Raw genomic sequence first — 21,271 nt, 5'->3', positions numbered from 1 at the left:
AAAAGCCCACGAATCAGACATTTTGCAAAGTAGAGACAAAACAGTAAAACATAATTCTCCCATTTTCATTCAAATTATGTGCATGGACTTATTTTCAAATCTACATTCTTCCATTTAATGATAATTTATATTTTCTGAGTAACCACCATTCTATGTCATTAGTTAAAATAATTGTGGTGACTTTGTGATTAGTACATTATTATGAATGCCTTTAGAGGGATGATATTTTATAATCAACATAAACATTAACCAACACAAGAAGGGGAGGTTAATTTTATGTTAAGCTTTACTAAATGATATCTTACTATCAAATATTATTTTCAATTGATAAAATGCCTTAAGTGGTCATTTTTAGGAAAAGCATGTATGTTTTGAACTTAATCATGTAATATTTTTTAAAATTATATGGTTCCAGAATGAATTATACTTAGCATGAAGTAGAAAAGAGCAACTTTGTAATTCTGTATTTTTGCAATGCTAAGAGAAAATTGTGTTGAGGAACCAGTTGCAAATATTCTTTTAATTTACATAAAAATCAAGCAGTGTAAAAAACATAGCAAACTACCAATAAACCATACTAAACATCTTATGCACTGTGTCATATAAAAATTCACAGTGTAGTTATAGTTTTATGTGTGCAAAATAATGAACTGAATTCAAACTTAAGATGACTTTAATTTCTTAATTGAATGTATTAGAAAGCATTACAAATGCAGTATGTGTGATTTCCCAATTAAACTGACGAAATCTATTTTAATAGCTTAACAAAATGCTCTGTATTGTCTAGCTGAACACTGCATGGTATCTCTTGTAATAAATTAAAACGTTTGAATAACCAAAGATGAATGATTACCCAACTTTGATGTAAAGAAACTTCAGCTTTTCCTTTAATGTCTTGGGTACCTTAAGACAACTGTGTAGAATGAGGCTGTCCTGTAGGCTGTTGTATAAAATATCATAGTGTGAAACATTCTAGACATGACAATCTGTGCAAAAGTCTTTCTGTTTTTGTCCTTCTTATGGCTCAATTTCTTAGTCTGTCCCTCTGTATCTCTTGTTCTCTACCATAGCTCTTCACCTTTCTAAGGATGTTGAAATCTTTCTTTTTAACTGGGCAGGAGGTAAAGGCTATGTGTTTTAATTACTTATTTTATGAATATTTTTTGTGCTACCTTTGGATTTCAAAAGCAAATTGATGAAGCTGATTATATATTTGCTTCAAAGTTTTCCCTCAAGCTCTTCTACATAAAAATCCTTTGTACTTATACAGCTCATTTTTTTTTTCATCTGCATGAATAACTTGCTGGAAGAAAGATTTCATGTTGCTGGAATAAAATCCTAAGAGAATGCACCAGGGTCATTTATTTTTAACAAGAACTTTAAAAAAATAAAACATTTCTAATCCTTGGCAGGTGATTACAGCTAGATCAAAATAAACATGTTTTAAAATTATAAGTCCAGGCTACTTTATTGATTAATGGAAAATAAACATAGCATAGATTATATTATTAAAGAGAAAGTATCCCATTTTACAAATGAAATAATAGAGGTCCAGAGTATTACTTCCATAGTTATGAAAGCTATTGACAATAAAGCAAGCTTACCAGAATCACTCTCTGTATGTCATTTCATTCATACTAAACACCTGCTAAGCAGGTATTAAAACCCTGTTGTTTATAACTTGGAAGTTTGCCAAACACATTTAGGATTATATTTAAGTTATGTGGTAAATACTGTGCCCCACTCATCTGCTCAAACAAGTATGAAGATATCAAATAGCTAATTGCATATCAGGAAACATTTAACTTTTCATTGAAAGGAGCCATCAAATTTGCTTAGAGATAAAGGATGACAAACCGAAACTGCCTAAGATAAATGTGGCAACAGGATTAAGAGTTGAGTCATAGCAGTGTTTGGGGGCAAGTCAGATTTAATAAAAATGAGTAAATACAACAATGAATTATTAATTTTTTTCTATTAATTTTGTTCATCGTTTTCTTTTGAGAAGTTTTATAAATATTTCAAGTAATCTTTCAAGGTCTGTGGTTATTGTATGAACAAAGTAGGATATAAGAAAGGCTCAGTGGTGTGCTACTCAGGAGCTGAGGTGGGAGAATTATTTGAGTACAACACTCTAAAGATGTTCATAAATCAAGTGTAATGTGAGTCTACATAAACAAAAATATTTCTTAAATAAATAGCCTACATGTTTTTAATCCATTACATTTTATAGATACATATAAATTAGTTTTGATGCGATGTAGAATAAATTTAAGCACCTCAAAATATAAATTGATCTCTTTATGAATAAAGAGCCTGATGTTTTGAAAGAACATTCATTACTAAGGCCTATGACTTTTACAATGAATTTCATTGCAAACCGAAGGCAAAATACTTGCATTGATTTCCAAATCATAGATATTTTACTACTTGCATTTGTGTCTGTCTGTATGTATGTGTATACACCTAGATTTCTGTATTTACATGGGATATGTGGTTCCTTACAATCTAGAGAAAAGATAACAAGGCAAACGTGAAAATTTTCTACATGGTTTTCTGATGTAGTAAAAGAACAAATCACCTTTGTTTGCTATAATGATCATTCCCTCCAGAGTTACTCTCACAATTCTTACAGAATCATTTACCAATGCAAAAATAGTCCTGTGTTAATGTTGCTCTCCTTTCTTCGTGGATCAGAGCTCTGGCTGTTCTGCCTTTGAGAATATTTTGATAAAAAGAGTTTGGCATAGAGCTTAAAAGAGTCTTATTAACACAAATAAATCACCTTCACAGACTGTAAATAATATATCAAAAATGAAGCTCTATTTTCCTTCTTTTCCATCTTTCCCTTTGTCTTCCTTTTCTGTTTTGTCTGCTTCATATTTCTCTTGGTCGGGCTTTGTTACACTATCATATGAAGGTGGAGAGATGGTGGAGGGTGTTGCACGTGTTTTTTCTGGACTTGAATTCTCGCTAACATTATCAAAATCTATATCTTCTTTGTTGGGCAAATCATCATCTTTGTCTCCATCTTTTATGTATATACTTGATATATTTTTGACATTTTTCCTTAAGCGGTACCGCCTGTAAGCACGCTGAATGATGATGGCAGATACCTCCTCTTGTTTTCGCTTTAGTGTGGTTGTGATGGGTTCATAGGACACCTTAGAAGGATTTGCAGACATAAACCTTTCTTCCATCTGTGAACGAAGGGAATCCATCTCTCCACTCTCACCTAAAACCCTCTTTGTAAAAGCAAATAAGATGTCCAGGCAGTGGATCCGGTCTCCGCTCACCATGGGTAGGTCCATGGCGATGAGCTGGACTTTGTTTGGCTTTGCGATGAGCAGAGGAGGATCCAGCGCAGCTGCAAAGTCAGAGAGCTTGCAGAATTCAATGAACTGAGTGGCATCAGGGTCGAACTTCTCCCAGACCTCATAGAACATCTCAAAGTCATCCTCGCTCAGGGGCTCTGCACTCTCTTCAGTGGCAACGCTGAAGTTCTCCAGGATGACGGCGATGTACATGTTCACCACAACCAGGAAGGAGATGATGATGTAGCTGACAAAATAGAAAATACCTACAGATGGGTTCCCACAGTCCCCCTTCACTGAGCTTCCAGGGTGGTCTTTTTCAGGGTCACAGTCGGGAGGCGCACTGTTCAGAATAGGAGCTAGGAGTCCATCCCAGCCCGCAGAGGTTGTGATTTGGAAAAGACAGATCATGCTGTTGCCGAAGGTCTCAAAATTGAACATGTCATTAATTCCAGCTTCCTTTTTAACATAGGCAAAATTGGACATTCCAAAGATAGCGTAGATGAACATGACCAGGAAGAGCAGGAGGCCGATGTTAAACAGAGCAGGAAGTGACATCATCAGAGCAAAGAGCAGCGTGCGGATCCCCTTGGCGCCTTTGATCAGACGGAGGATTCGGCCAATCCTGGCCAGGCGGATCACACGGAAGAGGGTAGGGGACACAAAATACTTCTCTATCATCTCAGCAAGAAACATTCCTATGTGGGAGGGGGAAAAATGGGGAATGGAAATGTTTAAATATTCATGCTACAGAATATCATGACTCTCAATAGGGTCATCTGCCATCTTACAAATTCAAAATTTATTTTATCTTGAATTAAAAATTTTTAATAATTAACTGGTTGTGGGGGTCTCCCTCTTTACTAAGCTCATGGACACCCCTCCCCCCTTTTAGTTTGCTTATATGATGTTTTCCTATATATACTGTTTTTCTTTGTCTTGAGGCACAGCGTAGCTCAAACTGGCTGACTCTTCTGCCTAACTTAGTCTTGTGAATTCTGGGATTATAGGTATGTAAAAGCTACCCAGAAACCCACAACTGGTCAATGTACAGAGAATAAGAGTCTGCAGAGTGAGTATCCCTGAATTGGACACCTATATCAAACTTCTACTTCCAAAAGCTCAAGGATCATTGCAGAAGATGGGGTGGAAAGATTTTTAGAGCAGAGGTTGGTGGATGACCATAAAGAAACAAAGTTTTCCAGACGGCTGGGAAGTTACTCATATGAACTCACAGCAATGGTGACAGCATGCACAAGTCAAACATAAGCTCAAACCAGGCAAAATCCCAGTATAGACATGGGAAAATACATAAGAAACCATACCTGAGGAACTACTGAAAACTGCTGTCTGCTAGGAAGGAAGGGGAAGTCAGTTTCATTTAAAGGTGAGATTCTTAGTAGATTAATCAAGCTCCAGTGAATGGATCCACACCAAAGGATATATGGGAACACAAATTTGACACTATAGGGGATATATGTATATGAAATCAGACAGGGAGTTTTAATAGGAGGTGTAGATAGGAGTAGGATCTAAATAACATCAAAATATATTGTATGAAATTCTCAAAAATTCAATTAAAGAAAGGAAAAACATTATAAGGTTAATACCTACTCAGGTAGAAAATCCAAGCAACATGTAAGTGCTAAAAAGTAAAATAAATAACCAATCATAACAAATATTCAATATTCTGCTGGGTACCACTCTGGATAGTTCTCTATATAGGTGCATGAGTGGGTGAGCATGCACACACACACACACTGAAATATAATCATGCTGTAGATTCTGTAGCTATTTTTTTATATAACATATATCAATAACTTCATCAAATATCATGGGAGATTTTTCCATAAAATGGTAATTCTTATGGCTATATGATGTTCTGTCAAAGTAACTCTATATGTATGTGTAGCATTTATGTTAGTCCCACATTTTTGAGATGGGGTCTCACTATATAGATTAGATTAGCCTGGAACTCTCAGAGATCTGCCTGCCTTTGCTTCCCAAGTGCTGGTATTAAGCCACCACAACTGGCTTAGTTTCAACTTTTAAACTGAAATATCTAAATACATGCTTTTTTCCTAATTTAATTTCACAATAAATTCTTTAGATAATACATAAATACAAGTTGAGTCAAACAGGACACAACAAATTCTTTATATATTGCCTAACCTATTCCCTAGAACATTTGCATCATTTAATACTCCTTATAGCAGCATATGAAAAGTTCCCCACCCCTTTTTAATATAGTGCTTGAAACTCTTGCTAAAGCAATAGGACAAGAAAAGGAAATTAAAGGAGCACTCATTGGAAAAGAAGGGATCAAATTATTCCTTTTTCCAGATAATATGATATTATACCTAAGAGATGCCAAAAATGCCACCAGAAAACTCATAGAAATGATTAACACTTTCAGTAAAGTGTCAGGATATAACATTAGTCTATAAAATCAGTAGCCTTTTTATATGCCAATAATAAGCAATTGGAGAAAGCGTACCCTCCCATTCACAATAGCCTCAAAAAATTAAAATATCTCAGAATAAACCTGACCAAAGACATTAAAAATCTCTAAAATGAAAATTTTAGATCTTTAAAAAAAGGGATTGAGGAAGACACCAGAGATGGAAGGATTTCCCATGCTAATGGATTGGAATAATTAATACTGTGAAAATGAGCATCTTACCAAAAGCCAGTTATAGATTTAATGCAATGTCAATCAAAACCCCCATGACATTCTTCACAGAATTAGAAAAAAAATACTAAAGTTCATATGGAAGCACAAAAGACTCCAGGTAGCCAAAGTAACCCTGAGAGTACTACATAGCACTACAACTGGTGACACAGAGACATTCTTTGTGAATTGCCCAAGTTTAAGTGGCACATCTGCAATGCAACCTCTATCCCCAAGGTTCATAGAACATAGAACAAGGGGTAAAGAATACAATAATGAATATCTCAATTTTTCATTAATGAAGAGCCCTCATGCAACAGAGGGTCAGGAACAGAAAAGGTCATAAGTGGCCAAAGTATAGAGACTAAGAGTCTGCAGAATGCTGGTCCTTAGACAGAACTCCTACATTAAACTATACCCACTCAGTGCTCAGAGACCTTTGCAGAAGGGGGTTGGGGGAGCCAGGGAGGAGGAGGTGCATGACCATATGGAAATAGAGACCTAAGAGCTCTTGAGACCCTGCTAGTATGAACCTACATCAATGGTGTCAGCATGCACAGGATCCATGCAAACTCAAACACACAACCCAGCATAGAATGGGGGAAATGAACAGCTGACCCCAATCTTAATTGAAAAATATTGGCAACTGATTACTACTGGGTGAGGAAGAGATGATTTTCTAAAGCAAGAGATGCTAGATAGGCTGATTAGACCTCAACAGATGAACTTGCACTGAGGGATGTCTGGGGACACTAACTTGATACATAGGCCTTAAGACAAATGACAGAATGTATGAATTCCAGTGAATGGGGCTATAGGAGGGTGCCAGTGGGGAAGGAGGTATAAAGATGATTAAGACTGATTGAGATATTGTGTATGAAATACACAAAAAAATTCAGTAAAAAACAGAAAAGTTCCTATCCTACCCTGTTTACAATGTTTACCAGAAGGTATTTATGCCATTTAAATTCATCTGTTATTTTTATTTATTCAAATCTCAGAAAAATCATCTACCCTGTTCCTCTTTATGGATATTTTATATCTTCATTGTTTTCAACTTTTCTCTTTGTGGCTGAATAAGATCTTTGTCTCTTTAATCAGAATGGGTTTTACCACATTTTTTTTGATGTACATAAACTTTTTGTATTGAAATCGTTCTTCATAAGACTTAAGTGTTACTGGAATTTTGTGTATTTTTTTCTCTGTTTTTGAGAGTGCTGAGTTTTCTCCTGTTGAATAGTTAATTTTTAGGTAGTCATAGCCATGATTATTTTTCTTTTGTAGACTGTAGTTTGCGTCCTAAATAGAAAGAACTATGCAACATCAAGCTTGAAGTCTATTTACACGGCTAGGGATGTGGCTCACTCTTACCACCCTGGTTTAGAAACTGAAAGCCCTGGATTAAACCCTTCTAATGAAAAACCAAAGCAAAATCAAACGTACAAAAAACCTTTTCCACATACTTTCTACTTGAGTCCATGTTAACTAAAAAAAGCTAACCTTTGATTCATATAGTCATTTAACTGAGTAAAATCAGTAATTCTCTGTATATTACAGTTTAGTTTTGGACTACTCTCTGAATCCATTGAACTTTGATTGTTAAACACTATTGCAGCTATCAATTTATATTTTCAGTTTATAACTCCCACCACATGAAGTCTATTGATAGGTTCATTGAAATTATAAATTAATTTCTAGATAATAACTATCAGAGCTGGAGCAATAGCTTGGCAGTTATGGCCACTTGGTCTTCCAGAGGACATGGGATCTCTTTCTATCACTCCATGTGGCTCATGTTGGCCTATATCTCCAGCACCAGGGGATCTTACCATGTTCTGGATCCTGTAGGCACTCACACAAACACACACATGCACACAAATAAAAATAAATAATATATCTTACAAAGTCATAGTTCAATGGCAGCCTTAACCAAGCACAAGATAAGCCTTTCAATTGTTATAGCTTCTTTTGTTCTTTGCTTTTTTTTTCATAGAAGCTTTATACATTGCATGTTAAATTTATTACTAGATTATTTTTTGTCTTTTTTGAGTCAGGGTCTCCCTGTAGCCCCAGCTGTCCTGGAACAACTGTGTAGACCAGGCTGGCCTCAAACACACAGAGATCTGCCTGCCTGTACCTCCCAAGTGCTGGGATTAAAGGAGTATGCCACCATGCTCGGCTATTACTAGATTTTTAATCTTATTTTTATTACAAATTAAAACTTTATTCAAGCATGTATTTTTTTTGCCAAAATTTCAGACAATTACTAATGTTGGTAAATGTAATTAAAATTTGACCTTTCTGAACTCTAGTTGAATTTGTTTTTAGTTGATTCTCTTTCAATTTATTTATTGAATTATTTTTAAGATTTTTTTTGAGACAGTGTCTGGCCACGCAGCCCAAGATAGCCTGGATTCTGAATCCTCCTGCCACAGCCGTCTTAGTGCTAGGGCTGCAAGAGTGCAGCATCAGAGTCAACTCTTTCCTTTTATCCTGTCATGATACGGTGAGAATAAGAAAATTTGCTCCCTGGTATTAATGCATGTACCTGCGTTTTCTTATCTAAATTTAGTTCCCAACATTGCTGGGAATATATAGTAGAAAGATGCTCTTTTGTCTTCTTGGTTTGATGGGAATGCTTACATCATTATATTTTATGTTGTCACTGTGAACTGGCTACCTAAATTTTAATTTGTTTTGGTATATCTTTAGTGCCACTTCTGGTGACTATTTAAAAGTTGATTTTAAGTTATATGGCACTCAGTATTGTGATTCTAGATTATGTAGCCTTTAGCTTTTTCTATCCCAGTTGGATTATCTATAATTTTCATTCCAGAGTCTCTTCCATTAAAAGATTGTAATAGTAAATGTAGCCTTATACATTAGGCATGTGGAGATAATAGGAAAGAAAGGAGTATGACAATGAAAGGGGAAGATGTATAAAGTCAGATATTCTCCACATGTGTGTGGCTAGCTGAGAAACAACTGCATTTTATAGCCTGGCCAGGGATTACATTTTAAGAAATGAAAGTGATATTTTTGGAGACTTTAAGTTCAGGAAGAATTTTCACAGAGTCAAAGATATGTGGATATTTATATCATTAATCAAAAGACAGGTCTGGAATATGCTAAATCTAGGAGTAATTTTATATTCTTCACTGGCTCCCTAGACATGTCTATGAATAAACGGGTCAGCCAGCTTTCCAGAACCAGCTTTGGAAACTAATCTCAACAGGAATGATGTCTTTTTGACAGATACAACATTTGGCTTTTGGGCCTATAGCATGAACCTAGGAATTCTGACATAGAAGTTTGCTTTCTATGATTCGATTCCTTCACTCTTTGATGATAATAGTTTACTTGAAAGTAAAAGGGAACTCTGAATTCAGAGCACATGTCTTTGAGCACAAGTGAACTTGACTCCAAATGAACATTTGATTAACAACAGCCTTACCTACAATGGAAAGGATCACAACCACGAAGTCAAAGATGTTCCAACCCACGGTGAAGTAGTAATGTCGGAGGGAGATCAGCTTCAGCACGCACTCCCCAGTGAACAGGATGATGAACACCACGTTGATCCAGTATAAGATTTTAGTCATGTAGTCACTCTGCCCCTCTTTTTCTACCATCATGGTTACCATGTTGAGGCAAATAAGGACCATGATGGTTATATCAAAAGCTTGGTTTGTTACTAAGTCAAATATACAACCTTGAAATTTGTTCTGAAACACAAATCATTCAGAAAGCAGAGTGAAATTTCCAAGTATTATTTGTAAATTAAAATATACATTACAGTGAAAATTAAAATGATTTGATAATTAACATAATATATGTAAATTTACCCCTGGCCGAGGTATTGGCTTTTGTGGTTTCTTGGAACCCAACTTTTTCATCGCATTATAGTATTTCTTCTGTTCTTCTGTCATAAAGATGTCTTGACCTCCAAGGTAAAGAAATAAAAGATAAATCTAGTTAAAACCAGAATTGGTATGTAATACTTTCTTCTGATTCACAACACAGATTAAACGTATAAATATAGAGATGAAATCCATTTTGTTACACACCTGGGAGCTATACATAAAATATCTTAAAGGAGTACCTATGTATAGGCACTTGACTACCCATACATAATGCAATTTGCATATGCAAAAATATGAATTTAATACAATGACTGAATCAATGACCTTTGATAAGCTAAGCTGTACTATTTTAGACTATATGTGGGATTTTATTTGCTACTTCTCTTACTACATATATTTTTGCTAAATAAAAAATACATTAGGAAGGTGTAAAAATTGGTAAAAAATATCATCTTTCATAATTTGGTTAAAGTTCAGGAGTAGGAACCTAAAAAAGAAAATAGCATTCATTTTATATTAATTAATAGAGAAAAATGAATACACAATAATATGAATGCATGCACAGTGCTCTACCTATGTTGACATCCATATCTGTATCTGTGGCTTTATTTGAAGAAACTCTTAGGAATTTTAATTCCCTTTCTCTCAATTTCAATATAAAGATTTTATTGGATATCACTGTTATAAATGTAAAATTCAGACACAAAAGATGCTATCAGTGTTCAGTACTGAAGGAGCTGAAAGTCTTCCCAAAGGATTCAATAAAAAGAGGTACGATCACCAAGGTGCACCAGCAAAAATTGACATCCAAGTGGTTTTTCACCCTTTCTAAACTGGAAAAAGCTAAATTTCAAGGAGGGCTAGAAGCTTTGGTTATTTCTTTATGCTCTGCTAATTTCTTAAGGCTCTCTAATTTTCACAGAATTGTGTGTAGATACATTCGTCTTCACAATCTCCTTTTTAAAGTCACAGCATAAATGTAGTGCAATCGATGAAGCTAGATTCATTTCTGAGAACCAACAGCTCTGGATTCTTTACTTAACTTGGCAGGGTCCTGGAGTTGAGGATGACATGGGCGTTGCTTCCCTTTAGTTCTCCTGGATGAAGTGGCATTCAGCATCATGTTGGGTTCACTTCTCATTAGTCAGATGCCTAACAGCAGCCAGCTTCTCCTTTTAATCTAGATTTTATTCATCCTTTCTAGTTGATCTTAAGACCTTATATCATTTTGGTATTCATTTGGAGACTTGAGTTCATGCTAATATTAACAGTAGCCTGTGTTCTTGGTACTTATTAATGGGAACTGGCTCTCACAACAGTTAAGAACCTCACCAGAAGTTGAAAGCAATATACTACCAAAGAAATAATTTTGGTCTTTTATTAAAATATATATATACATATATTATATGTATGCATGTATTGCCTGTATAGGGAAGTCCACCCATGTCATGCAATGTCTGCGGAGGACAGAAGATGCTGTTGGACCTTCTGGAACTGGAGTTACGAACAGTTGTTAGCTGTCATGTGGGTGTTGGAATTCAAACTAGGGTCTTCTGCAAGAACAACCAGTGTTCTTAACCCCTGAGCCATCTCTCCAGCCCCAAGGAAATAATTTTGAACCAAAGGTGAAAATCAAAGTCACAGACTTTGTTTTTCTCTAATGATACTGAGTGTCAGTGTCATGAAGGGTACAGTGAAACCAAGAAGAGACTCCAAAATGTTCCAACACAGAATGCTGTGCTGCTGTGCTGTTTGTTTTACTATAAATTATGTAGGTCTTGTGAAAAATGCATTCCTTGAAAAGCTTGCCAGAAGTTCTATAGTTCAGGCTGTCCTATTAGAATGTTCACTCAATGTAAAAGCTGTATTACATATGTTAAGACTGGAGTACTTGTGTTACATTATCCTTGTTCAAATTCCATCTTTCTTGTTCATACATAGGTAAATTTTTTTAATTCCCAAACAACAAATCATCTCATTGTTATAGAGCAAATACATCATTCTTTTGCTAAGATGAAATAATGTATGTCATATACTTAATGTAATGCTGGGCATGGAAAACACTCCATAAATTAAATTTGATGCAAGTTGAACACCATTAACCTCAAAATCTGAAGTCTGAAATCTTTCAAGATCTGAAACATTTGATTACTGACAAGAGAGGAAAAAGTGGAGAATTTCATACCTGACTCAGTGGCTTAGGCTTTAGTGTAAGTGCATTTGCACCACAAATTCTGCATAAAATTGTTTATCAATCATCTTCATCTTATGTGGATAACATGTATAGGACATAAATAAAATTTTCAAGACTTGGGTTTCATATCCCAAATACTTCATTATATTAAAAAATACATGAAGGGGCTGGAGAGATGGCTCAGCAGTTAAGAACACTGGTCTTGCAGAAGACCTGGGTTCAAACACAACACCCACATGGCAGCTAACAACTATCTGTAACTCCAGTTCCAGGGGATCCAATGGCCTCTTCTGGCCTTTGAAGGCATTGCACGACATGGGTGCACTTACCTACATGCAGGCAATACACTCATACACATAAAATGTAAATAATAAATAAAAATAAATAAAAATTTTAAAAATACATGAAATCTGAAACATCTTGGGTCTTAACAATTTTGGGTAAAAATGCATATCCTGTTTTAGGGTAGTTGCTATTAACCCTCCTCTAAGAATGTAGTTCTTTGAAAAGGTTGTTGTTACTTAGAATTAACTCATAAGTATATAGATCCAAACTAGCCATCTGTGTTCCCCTGGTTTTTCCATTCTGCAGCTTTAACCTATTAATAACATATCTTCTCATCTTCAGTTGTATGCTTTGTGATTAACCATGGAAATTGAAATCTCACATGAATTTATTAAAGATGAAGAGAGTACTGACAGAAGTGATGGAGAGTTGTGAAAACTGCAGAAATGGGATTGGTTATTCTAAAGGGGTGGGTAGAGCCATAAACTGAAATCAAAGTACTTAAATTTAAAATCATTAAGAAACAACATTGTCCTGGAAAAAATATGGGCTTTTTTCATCCTGTGCTCTTATAGTCATAAACTCTGTACATTAATGGCATTTCAGTGAATATGCTTGCATCTCCATAGATGCTAATCCCATACCTGATATCATTTTCTCTAGTAATCCTACTTCTCATTCTCCAAGGATTTCTTTTCTGTTGGTGCCTGAGCCAATGTAACTCAGTTTGTTTAAGAAACTTAATATTTATTTTTATATTTTAATGGACATTACTAGAAAAAAGAAACTTAATACTTCTACTCTATTATTTGCAAATCATAGGCAGTTATCTACCTGATAAAATATAGTGATTGAATATGCTCTCTATTCTCCATTGTCATAGAAGGCAAATTTGGATAGTCTAAGAGTGGCTCAGGTAGCAGGTTAAACAGGGTCTGAACTAACTTCGCTGTGCAACACTACTAGATTAATTTTTGTGTTTTTTTCAGAGTTTGTCCTAGTACTTCATTGAAGATGAACAGTGTGTTTTATTCAGCTAATCAAATGCAGAAAGGATTTCTATGTTATGAGCCTTTCTGTAAACCCATAATCCTAGCTATAAAATTATAGATTAAATCTTTTTGCTTTACATATTTTAATGTTTAAAAAAGAAAATTTTATATAATTTAAAATTTTTATTTTTTGAGAATTTTATATATGAATAGTGACTACTGTATTTACATCATTTCCATCCCTCCCTCTCCCTCCTCCAATACTCTCACATCTCATTCCCGCTCAATTTTATGACCTCTTATTTAATTATTATTGTTACATACATACATACAGACAGACAGACACACACACACACACATACACAACCTATTGATTCCATGTAGTGTTGCTTGTATGTATGTATTTAGGACTGACCACTTGGGAATGGACAACCTATCAGGGAGCTTATACCTGGAGAAAACTGATTCTCCCTCTCTCAGCAGCCACTGTTGCCTGAAGTTCTTCATCTAGACTTGGGACCCTATGGAATTTCCCTATCCACATGGCATGTCATTATTGTCATCACAGAGCTCTGGTTAATATTTATTGAAATCTAGTTTCATAATCTTTGGGGCTAGATTTTGATGATGCCATTCGTTAGGTATCAGAGTGCAAACAAACTACAATACATCTTTAAGACATTAACTGGAGAGCATTATTCTTCTAGATTATACATGTGAAGTGTTTTACACAGGATCAGACAAAACAGAGCCCTAATAACCTCACTATCCTGCTTTCATGCTGTTTCTTGTTCAAAATACCCCAATATTAAAACAGCTCCTACCAAACAATATTTAATAAGGCTTTTCATATCTGATTTCCAGAAGCCCTGAACATCATGCATTGTTTTCACAAATCTAAACTCCAGCTGAATGGGGTAGGTTGCTGTTCCTCCTGGATGGCTGCCTTCTTGATCATTACTGAACATATTCTCACATATTTCTTTTCCCCTTGATGTAGATTATCTGTCCTTTGACCTCTCAGTTGTTGCATGTCCTTTTACTAAGTTTCCAAGACCTTCTCAGATGTCACATCCAGCTGTACCAGTTTTCTTCTGACTGCCCATCTACATTTTTGTTGTTTCCTCATTGCAATGACTTGTATTTCATATATGTAGTGTCTGAGGATCTACTATAGCTGGTGATATAAAAGAATAAAGTAAATATACAACATATATGTGATTGGTTATTGATTCTATTTAAGCTGCATTACTTATTAGATGTCTGATTTGGGGTCAATTATTTACAGGCTTGTGTATTTCCTCCTTTCTACTTCTCTTGTGGATTTTTGATTGTTTATTTATTTGTTTATTTATCCTGGTGTTTGAGAACAAACCCAGGGCCTTCTCCTTCCTAAGAGCTTTACCACTGTGCAAAATCTCCAACTCCCTTTCCTCATTTTTAAGGTATTGTAGTAATAGTAATAATATACTTCTTATAATAAAATAATGATAGCATAATAGGCAATCTTATGGATTGAATTTTATTCCTCTCAAATATATACTCAGAATGTGATATCAATTAGAGATGTTGTTGCCTACTGTAATTTAATTAAGAGATCATAGTGGCATGGGGTAGTTCTTGATCTGGTATGATTGCGATCCTTATTAGAAGTGGAGAGAAGTACAGAGAGAGAAGGGGGTGATGACAGATAGAGATTGGAGTGATGCTGCCAAAAGACAAGAAAGGCCTGGGAGGTACAAGGAAGGATCTTCTCTCAGAGGCCTGGAAAGAACAGGACGCCACCAACTCTTTGATTTGGGGCTTTTAACTTCCAGATGTGTGTCCGAGAACAAATTGTTTTAAGCCATCCTCTTTACGGTGTTTTGTTATAACAGTCCTAAGAAGCCACAGTTAACATGAGGATTAATGAAATAAAAAAAAACTTGTGAGGGTTTAACATCGAGTATTCAGCAGTTTGTAATTTCATTGAATGTATTCTTTTCTAAAAAATATTTTATTTATTTTTATTTTATGTGTATGACTGCATGACCTGCATGTGTGTAAGTGCACTCATGTCCTGCAAAGCCTGTGGAGGTCAGAAGAGGGTGCTGGATCCCCTGGAACTGGAGTCAGGATGGTTGTTAGCCACCATGTGGGTGCTGGGAACTGAACCTGGGTCCTCTGCAAGAGCAGACAGTACTCTTAACCACTGAACCATCTCTCCAGCCTTGGATGTATTCTTTCTTAATACTATATTATAAATTCATTGAGATCAGGAGCCATATCACAAGCAATTCTCACCTAAGTACCAGCCTAGGACATACCATAGAATGATGGCTCAGAAGAAAATAAAATAACTCCTTCTGAAATAAATAAATTAAACTACTCTAAAGAAAGTAGTTTAGTGCTTTGAATTAGTGATTATTTTCCTTTATTGCTCAGTCCTCTATTGGCAACATCAAAAATGAAATAATTGATATATTGTTAAAAATATGACAGGATTATTTTTATACAAAATGAATATGATGAAGCACATATGCAATTACATACTTGTCCAGTTATTCTGAAAAGTAAAATGCTAATGAAACTAATTTCAATTTATTTCAAAGTTTTTTCTTTTCAGTGCAAGAAGAAAACACGTGAAATACTTATCTTCTTTTTCTGTTGGTTGAAATTATCTATGATGACACCAATGAACAAGTTCAAAGTGAAGAATGACCCAAAAATGATAAAGATGACAAAATAAATGTACATGTAGAGGTTGTATTCATATTTGGGCTGCTCATTTACCTATAAAAGAAAAGGTCAGCAGTATGTTGATATTAAAAGTCACCATTTTCATTCTTGTGTGGTTTCACATGGCAACTCAAAGAGTTGGTATTTCAGCTGGTATTTCAGAGGTCATGGCATTTTAAGACAATATAGTCACTCAAAAATGTATCCAATAGTAAGGAACTATGTAATAGATGTTTACTATGCATATATACACGATATTCATTTGATTTGTACATGACCTAATCATATGCAGGACTTGATCTTAGATGGATAGGGCAAGTTAGTTGCTAAATGACTAAATCTTCTTTATTTCCAAATGAAACTGTAAAAGAGATGATACCAGATTCATATAAATTTTATTACTTTTTCCATTGGTTGTAAAAATGTCTTTACTGGATTTCATGACAACATAAACCAGCCAGTCATCTTTACACTTCATTGGCAGGGATTTTATTTCAAAAACTCTTGCAAGGTGCTTCAAAATTTAAAAACAGTAAAAATTATGAATAACAATTATTTTGCATTTATTTTGATGAACTGAAATTCTTGTGGATTTTGAACATAATCTCACTATGCAGCCCTGACTGGCCTGGAACTCACTATTTAGACCAAGCAGGATTAGAACTCACAAAGATCCATCTGCCTCTGTTATATTTACCACAACATCCAGCTAGGTGAATTAATATTTACTGGCCATTTATTATTACTGCCAGTATGTGCTAAGTGCTCTATTTGATGGATCCTCATAACATCCCTGTGAAGAAGACACTGGATTATTTCATTTTTCCAGCAAAATAAACTAAGGCTCAGTAAGGTAAATTGCACTGCCTGAAGTTGGTTGCAGAATTTGCACAATGTGGCAGACCTGAAATTTGCATTATGCTTTGTCTCTAAATTTTATTTTCCTAACAACTGGGCTACCATAGGATGGCAGTTTTTCATTGTATTTGTACTACAAAGGGCTTTAGGGAACTGTGGCTCAAAATGCACTGAACTAAACCAAGGAAAAAACTAATTTTAAGGCTTAATGTTAGGTTGTTTAGTACTCACATTAACAGAATCAACTGCTGCATACATAATATCCATCCATCCCTTGAATGTTGCCTGCAAATAAAACATTTATATAATTTCAATCTGAAGCTCATACTCTAAAAGCACCATAAATATAGTTTTGTCTAGTTAATATTACATTTTTTATTAATAATATCAAATTAGTTTTGCTCTATTTTAAAAATAGCAATTTTACATAAAAATGCATGAATTTTTAAAACCAGAACATTACATGAGTTTATTTCAGATGTAACAGCATTGTAAAATTGCTGTGAATTTTAAAAAATGAGGACATCCTATATCTTAGTCCTAATTAACAGTTCCAAATTGTTATAATTGCCCACAAATTTTGCATATGAGCTTTTACTTTCCAAAAGTGGAAAGAATTTTATCATTAAGTCAGGAAACATTTTCCTCCATTTCTTAGCATTCTCTGGGCCATACTGAGCTCTTCTCAATCCTAAACCTAGAAGTTAAAAAATGAGTATATGGACCTCCCTCTGCTTCCCTGGGCCTGCAGCTGCAAAAGAGAAACAACAAGCCACATATAAAGGAAAACCCATTAGGATTACAGCTGACTTTTATGTGCAAACAATGAAAGCCATAAGAGCCTGGACAAAAGTATTCCCAGTTTTAAATCACCACAGATGCCAACCCAAATTGCTATACCCAACCAAAATGTCTATTATACTCGAAGGGGAAAGAAAAACCTTCCATGACATAAATAGGCTGAAGGAATTCATGTCCACAAATTCAGCCCTTCAGAGAGTTCTGCAAGCAATACAAAGAGCTGAATAAAAGAATGACTATACCCAAGGGATTGCGGAAAGAAATCCAATGAAGGTATAACTGTGGAAAAGTACAGCTATATCAAGAATGTAAACAGAAATAAAAATGACAGGATTCAATACTCATCTTTCATTGATAACTTTAAATATTAACAGACAGAACTTCCCAGTCAAAAGACACAGACTAGGTGAATGTATTAAGAAACAAAACCCATCTTTTAGTTGTCTGCAAGAAACTCATCTCACTTTCAAGGACATACATTATCTCAAAGTGAAAGGATGGAAAAAAATATACCAAGAAAATGGCACTAAAAAAAAAGCAGGTGTACTAATTCTAATAAGTGAAAAAATAGACTTTAAAACTAATCAGAAGAGACAAAGAGGCCACTTCATTCTGATCAAAGGAACAATAAACCAAGAAGATATTACAATCATGAACATATATTCATCAAACTCTGGTATACCCAACTTCATAAAAATAGTACTACAGGACTTTAAGATCCACCCAGATTAACCCCAACTCATTAATAGTAGGGGACTTCAGTACCCCATTGTCTCCATTAGATAGGTCAACAGGGCAGAGAATTAACAGAGAGACATCTGAATTAAGCAATATCAGATATCAAATGGATTTAACAGACTTCTACCGAGTATTCCACCCAAGCACCAAAGGACATACTTTCTACTCAGCACCCCATGAAACCTTCTCCAAAATCAACCATATACTGGGGCACAAAACAAACTTCAACAAATACAAAAAGATTGAAATAATTCCATGCATTCTATCAGACCACAATGCAATAAAGCTCACAATCAACATCGGAAGAAGCCCAAATCACCACATGAACATATGGAAATTAAACAACACACTCCTGAATGATGAATGGGTCAAAAGAGAAATTAAGAAAGAAATGAAAGTATTACTGGAATTAAATGAAAAGGACAATTCAACACAACAAAACCTTTGGACATGCTGAAAGCAGTCCTTAGAGGGAGGTTTATAGCTCTAAGTGCCTACATCAAAAAATCAGAAAGAACACAAATAAATGACTTAACCATTGCAACGCAACACACTTGAAAAGCAACAGCAAACAAAACCCAAACCCTGCAGACAAGAAGAAATAACAAAAATCAGGGCAGAAATTAATGAAATTGAAACAAAGAAAACAATACAAAGAATTGACAAATCCAAAACCTGGTTCTTTGAAAAGATAATCAAGATTGACAGACCTCTAGCCTAGTTAACCAAAAGAAAGAAAGAGCACCTCCAAATCAACAATATCAGAGATGAAAGGGGAAACATCACAACAGACACCAGAAAGATACAGAACATTATAAGGGACTACTTTTAAAACCTAAATGCTACTAAATTTGAAAACCTAAAAGAAATGGATAGATATCTAAAGTCAGGGGAACCACCAAAACTAAACCAAGAAGAGATTCACAGCTTAAACAGACCCATATCACAAAAAGAAATTGAAACCTCCCGACTAAAAAAAGCCCAGGACTAGATGGATTTACAGGGGAATACTATCAGAAATTTATATAAGAGATACATTCAATACTACTTAATTTATTTAAAAAAATAGAAACGGAGGAAGAACTTCCAATTCCGTCTATGAAGCCAGCATCCTCTAATACCAAAGCCAGGTAAAGATACAACCAAAAAAGAAAACTATAGACCCATATCCTTAATGAACATAGATGAAAAAATTCTCAACAAGATACTTGCAAACAGCATACAGACACACATCAAAAAGATCATCCACCATGATCAAGTCGGCTTTATCCCAGAGATGCAGGGATGGTTCAATATACGTAAGTCAATAAATGTCATAAATCATATAAATGGGCTCAAACACAAGAACCACAAGGTCATCTCAATAGTGCAGAGAAGGCCTTTCAAAATTCAACATGCATTTATGTTCAAAGTCCTAGAGTGAATTGAACTGGAGGGAACATACCTCAACATAATTACAGCCATATATAACAAACCCACAGCCAACATCATTCTAAATGGAAAAAAACTGGAAGCATTCCCATTGAAATCAGGAACCAGACAAGGCTGTCCACTATCCCCACTTCTCTTTAACATAGTACTTGAAACTCTTGCAAGAGCAATAAGACAAGAGAAGGAAATTAAAGGAGTAATAATTGGAAAAGAAGAGATCAAATTTTTTGTAGATGATATGATATTATATCTAAGAGATGCCAAAAATTCCACCTGGAAACTCCTAGAAATTATTAGCATGTTAAGTAAAGTGGCAGGTTACAAAATTACCCTACAAATGTCTGGTACCAATAACAAGCAACCAGAAAAAGAGCACATGGAAACACTCCCCTTCATAATAGCTGTAAAAAAAAATCTCAGAATAAACCTGACAAAAGACTTTAAAGAGCTCTACGATGAAAATTTTATATCTTTAAAGAAAGTTTGAAGAAGACATCAGAAGATAGAAGGACATCCCATGCTCATGGATTGGAAGAATTAATATTGTGAAAATGACCATTGTACCAAAAGTCATTTATAAATTCAACTCAATGCCAATCCAAATCCCCATGACATTTTTCACAGAATTGGAAAATATTATCCTAATATTCATATGGAAGCACAAAAGACCTCGGATAGCCAAAACAACCCTGAACACTAAGAGCAATGCTGGGAGGGGGTTACTATACCATATTTTAAGCTTTATTACAGAGCTATAGTCATAAAAACAACATGGTACTGGCACAAAAATAGACCCGTAGATCAATGGAACAAAATTGAAGACCCAAATATGAGTACATGCAATTTCAGCCACCTGATATTTGACAAAGGGGCCAGGAATATTCACTGGAGGAAAGACAGCATGTTCAGCAAATGGTGCTGGCAAAACTGGATGTCTACCTGTAGAAGAATGAAACTAAACCCCTACCTTTCACCCTGCACAAAAGGCAATTCCAAATGCCTCAAAAACCTCAATGTAAAGCCTGAAACTCTGAAACTATTAGAAGAAAACATTGGGAAAAACCTGCAAGATATAGGTGTAGGAAAGGATTTTCTAAACCGGACATCAATTGCTCAGGAAATAAGGGCAAGAATTAACAAATGGGACCTCATTAAACTAAAAAGCTTCTGTACATCAAAGGAGGCAACCAAGGAGCAAACAGAAAACCCACAGAATGGGAAAGAATCTTCACCAGTGACGCATCCGATAGAGGTTTAGTAACGAGAATATATAACAAACTAAAAAAAACAGAGAACCAAAACAAGAAGCAACCCAATTAAAAAATGGTCTAAGGAGCTGAACAGAGAGTTCTCAAAAGAAGAAGTAAAGATGGCTATGAAACATCTTAAAAGATGTTCAACATCAC

The 21,271-nt window shown here is 35.1% G+C and overlaps 1 protein-coding gene and 1 long non-coding RNA gene across 6 annotated transcripts in view; one reads left to right on the top strand and one right to left on the bottom strand.

Annotated features, from left to right (window-relative positions):
• Positions 1–3,858, top strand: part of LOC103732328 — a 55,953-nt gene extending 52,095 nt beyond the window's left edge. Inside the window, exon 3 of the long non-coding RNA XR_607193.2 lies at positions 3,787–3,858. This is a non-coding gene — a long non-coding RNA (uncharacterized LOC103732328). The remainder of the gene's footprint in view (positions 1–3,786) is intronic.
• The window catches only part of Scn9a (sodium voltage-gated channel alpha subunit 9), a 218,082-nt gene continuing 198,338 nt past the window's right edge, over positions 1,528–21,271 (bottom strand). For 3 of the 5 annotated variants that reach the window (XM_008830879.2, XM_017797574.1, XM_008830882.2), the window contains 5 exons: positions 17,127–17,180; positions 15,954–16,091; positions 9,831–9,935; positions 9,440–9,710; positions 2,409–4,012 (listed from right to left, as the gene is read on the bottom strand). In XM_008830879.2, the coding sequence (XP_008829101.1) occupies positions 2,823–4,012; positions 9,440–9,710; positions 9,831–9,935; positions 15,954–16,091; positions 17,127–17,180 (1,758 nt within the window). In that variant the 3' untranslated portion in view covers positions 2,409–2,822. Of the gene's footprint in view, positions 4,013–9,439; positions 9,711–9,830; positions 9,936–15,953; positions 16,092–17,126; positions 17,181–21,271 lie in introns of all 5 variants that reach the window. The other 2 variants (XM_008830881.2, XM_008830883.2) reach the window with 1 other exon arrangement.

This window comes from Nannospalax galili, unplaced genomic scaffold (assembly GCF_000622305.1).
Source record: "Nannospalax galili isolate Female #2095 unplaced genomic scaffold, S.galili_v1.0 scaffold514, whole genome shotgun sequence".
NCBI classification, from domain to species: domain Eukaryota; kingdom Metazoa; phylum Chordata; class Mammalia; order Rodentia; family Spalacidae; genus Nannospalax; species Nannospalax galili.
This window is presented reverse-complemented; position numbering and strand designations above follow the sequence as displayed.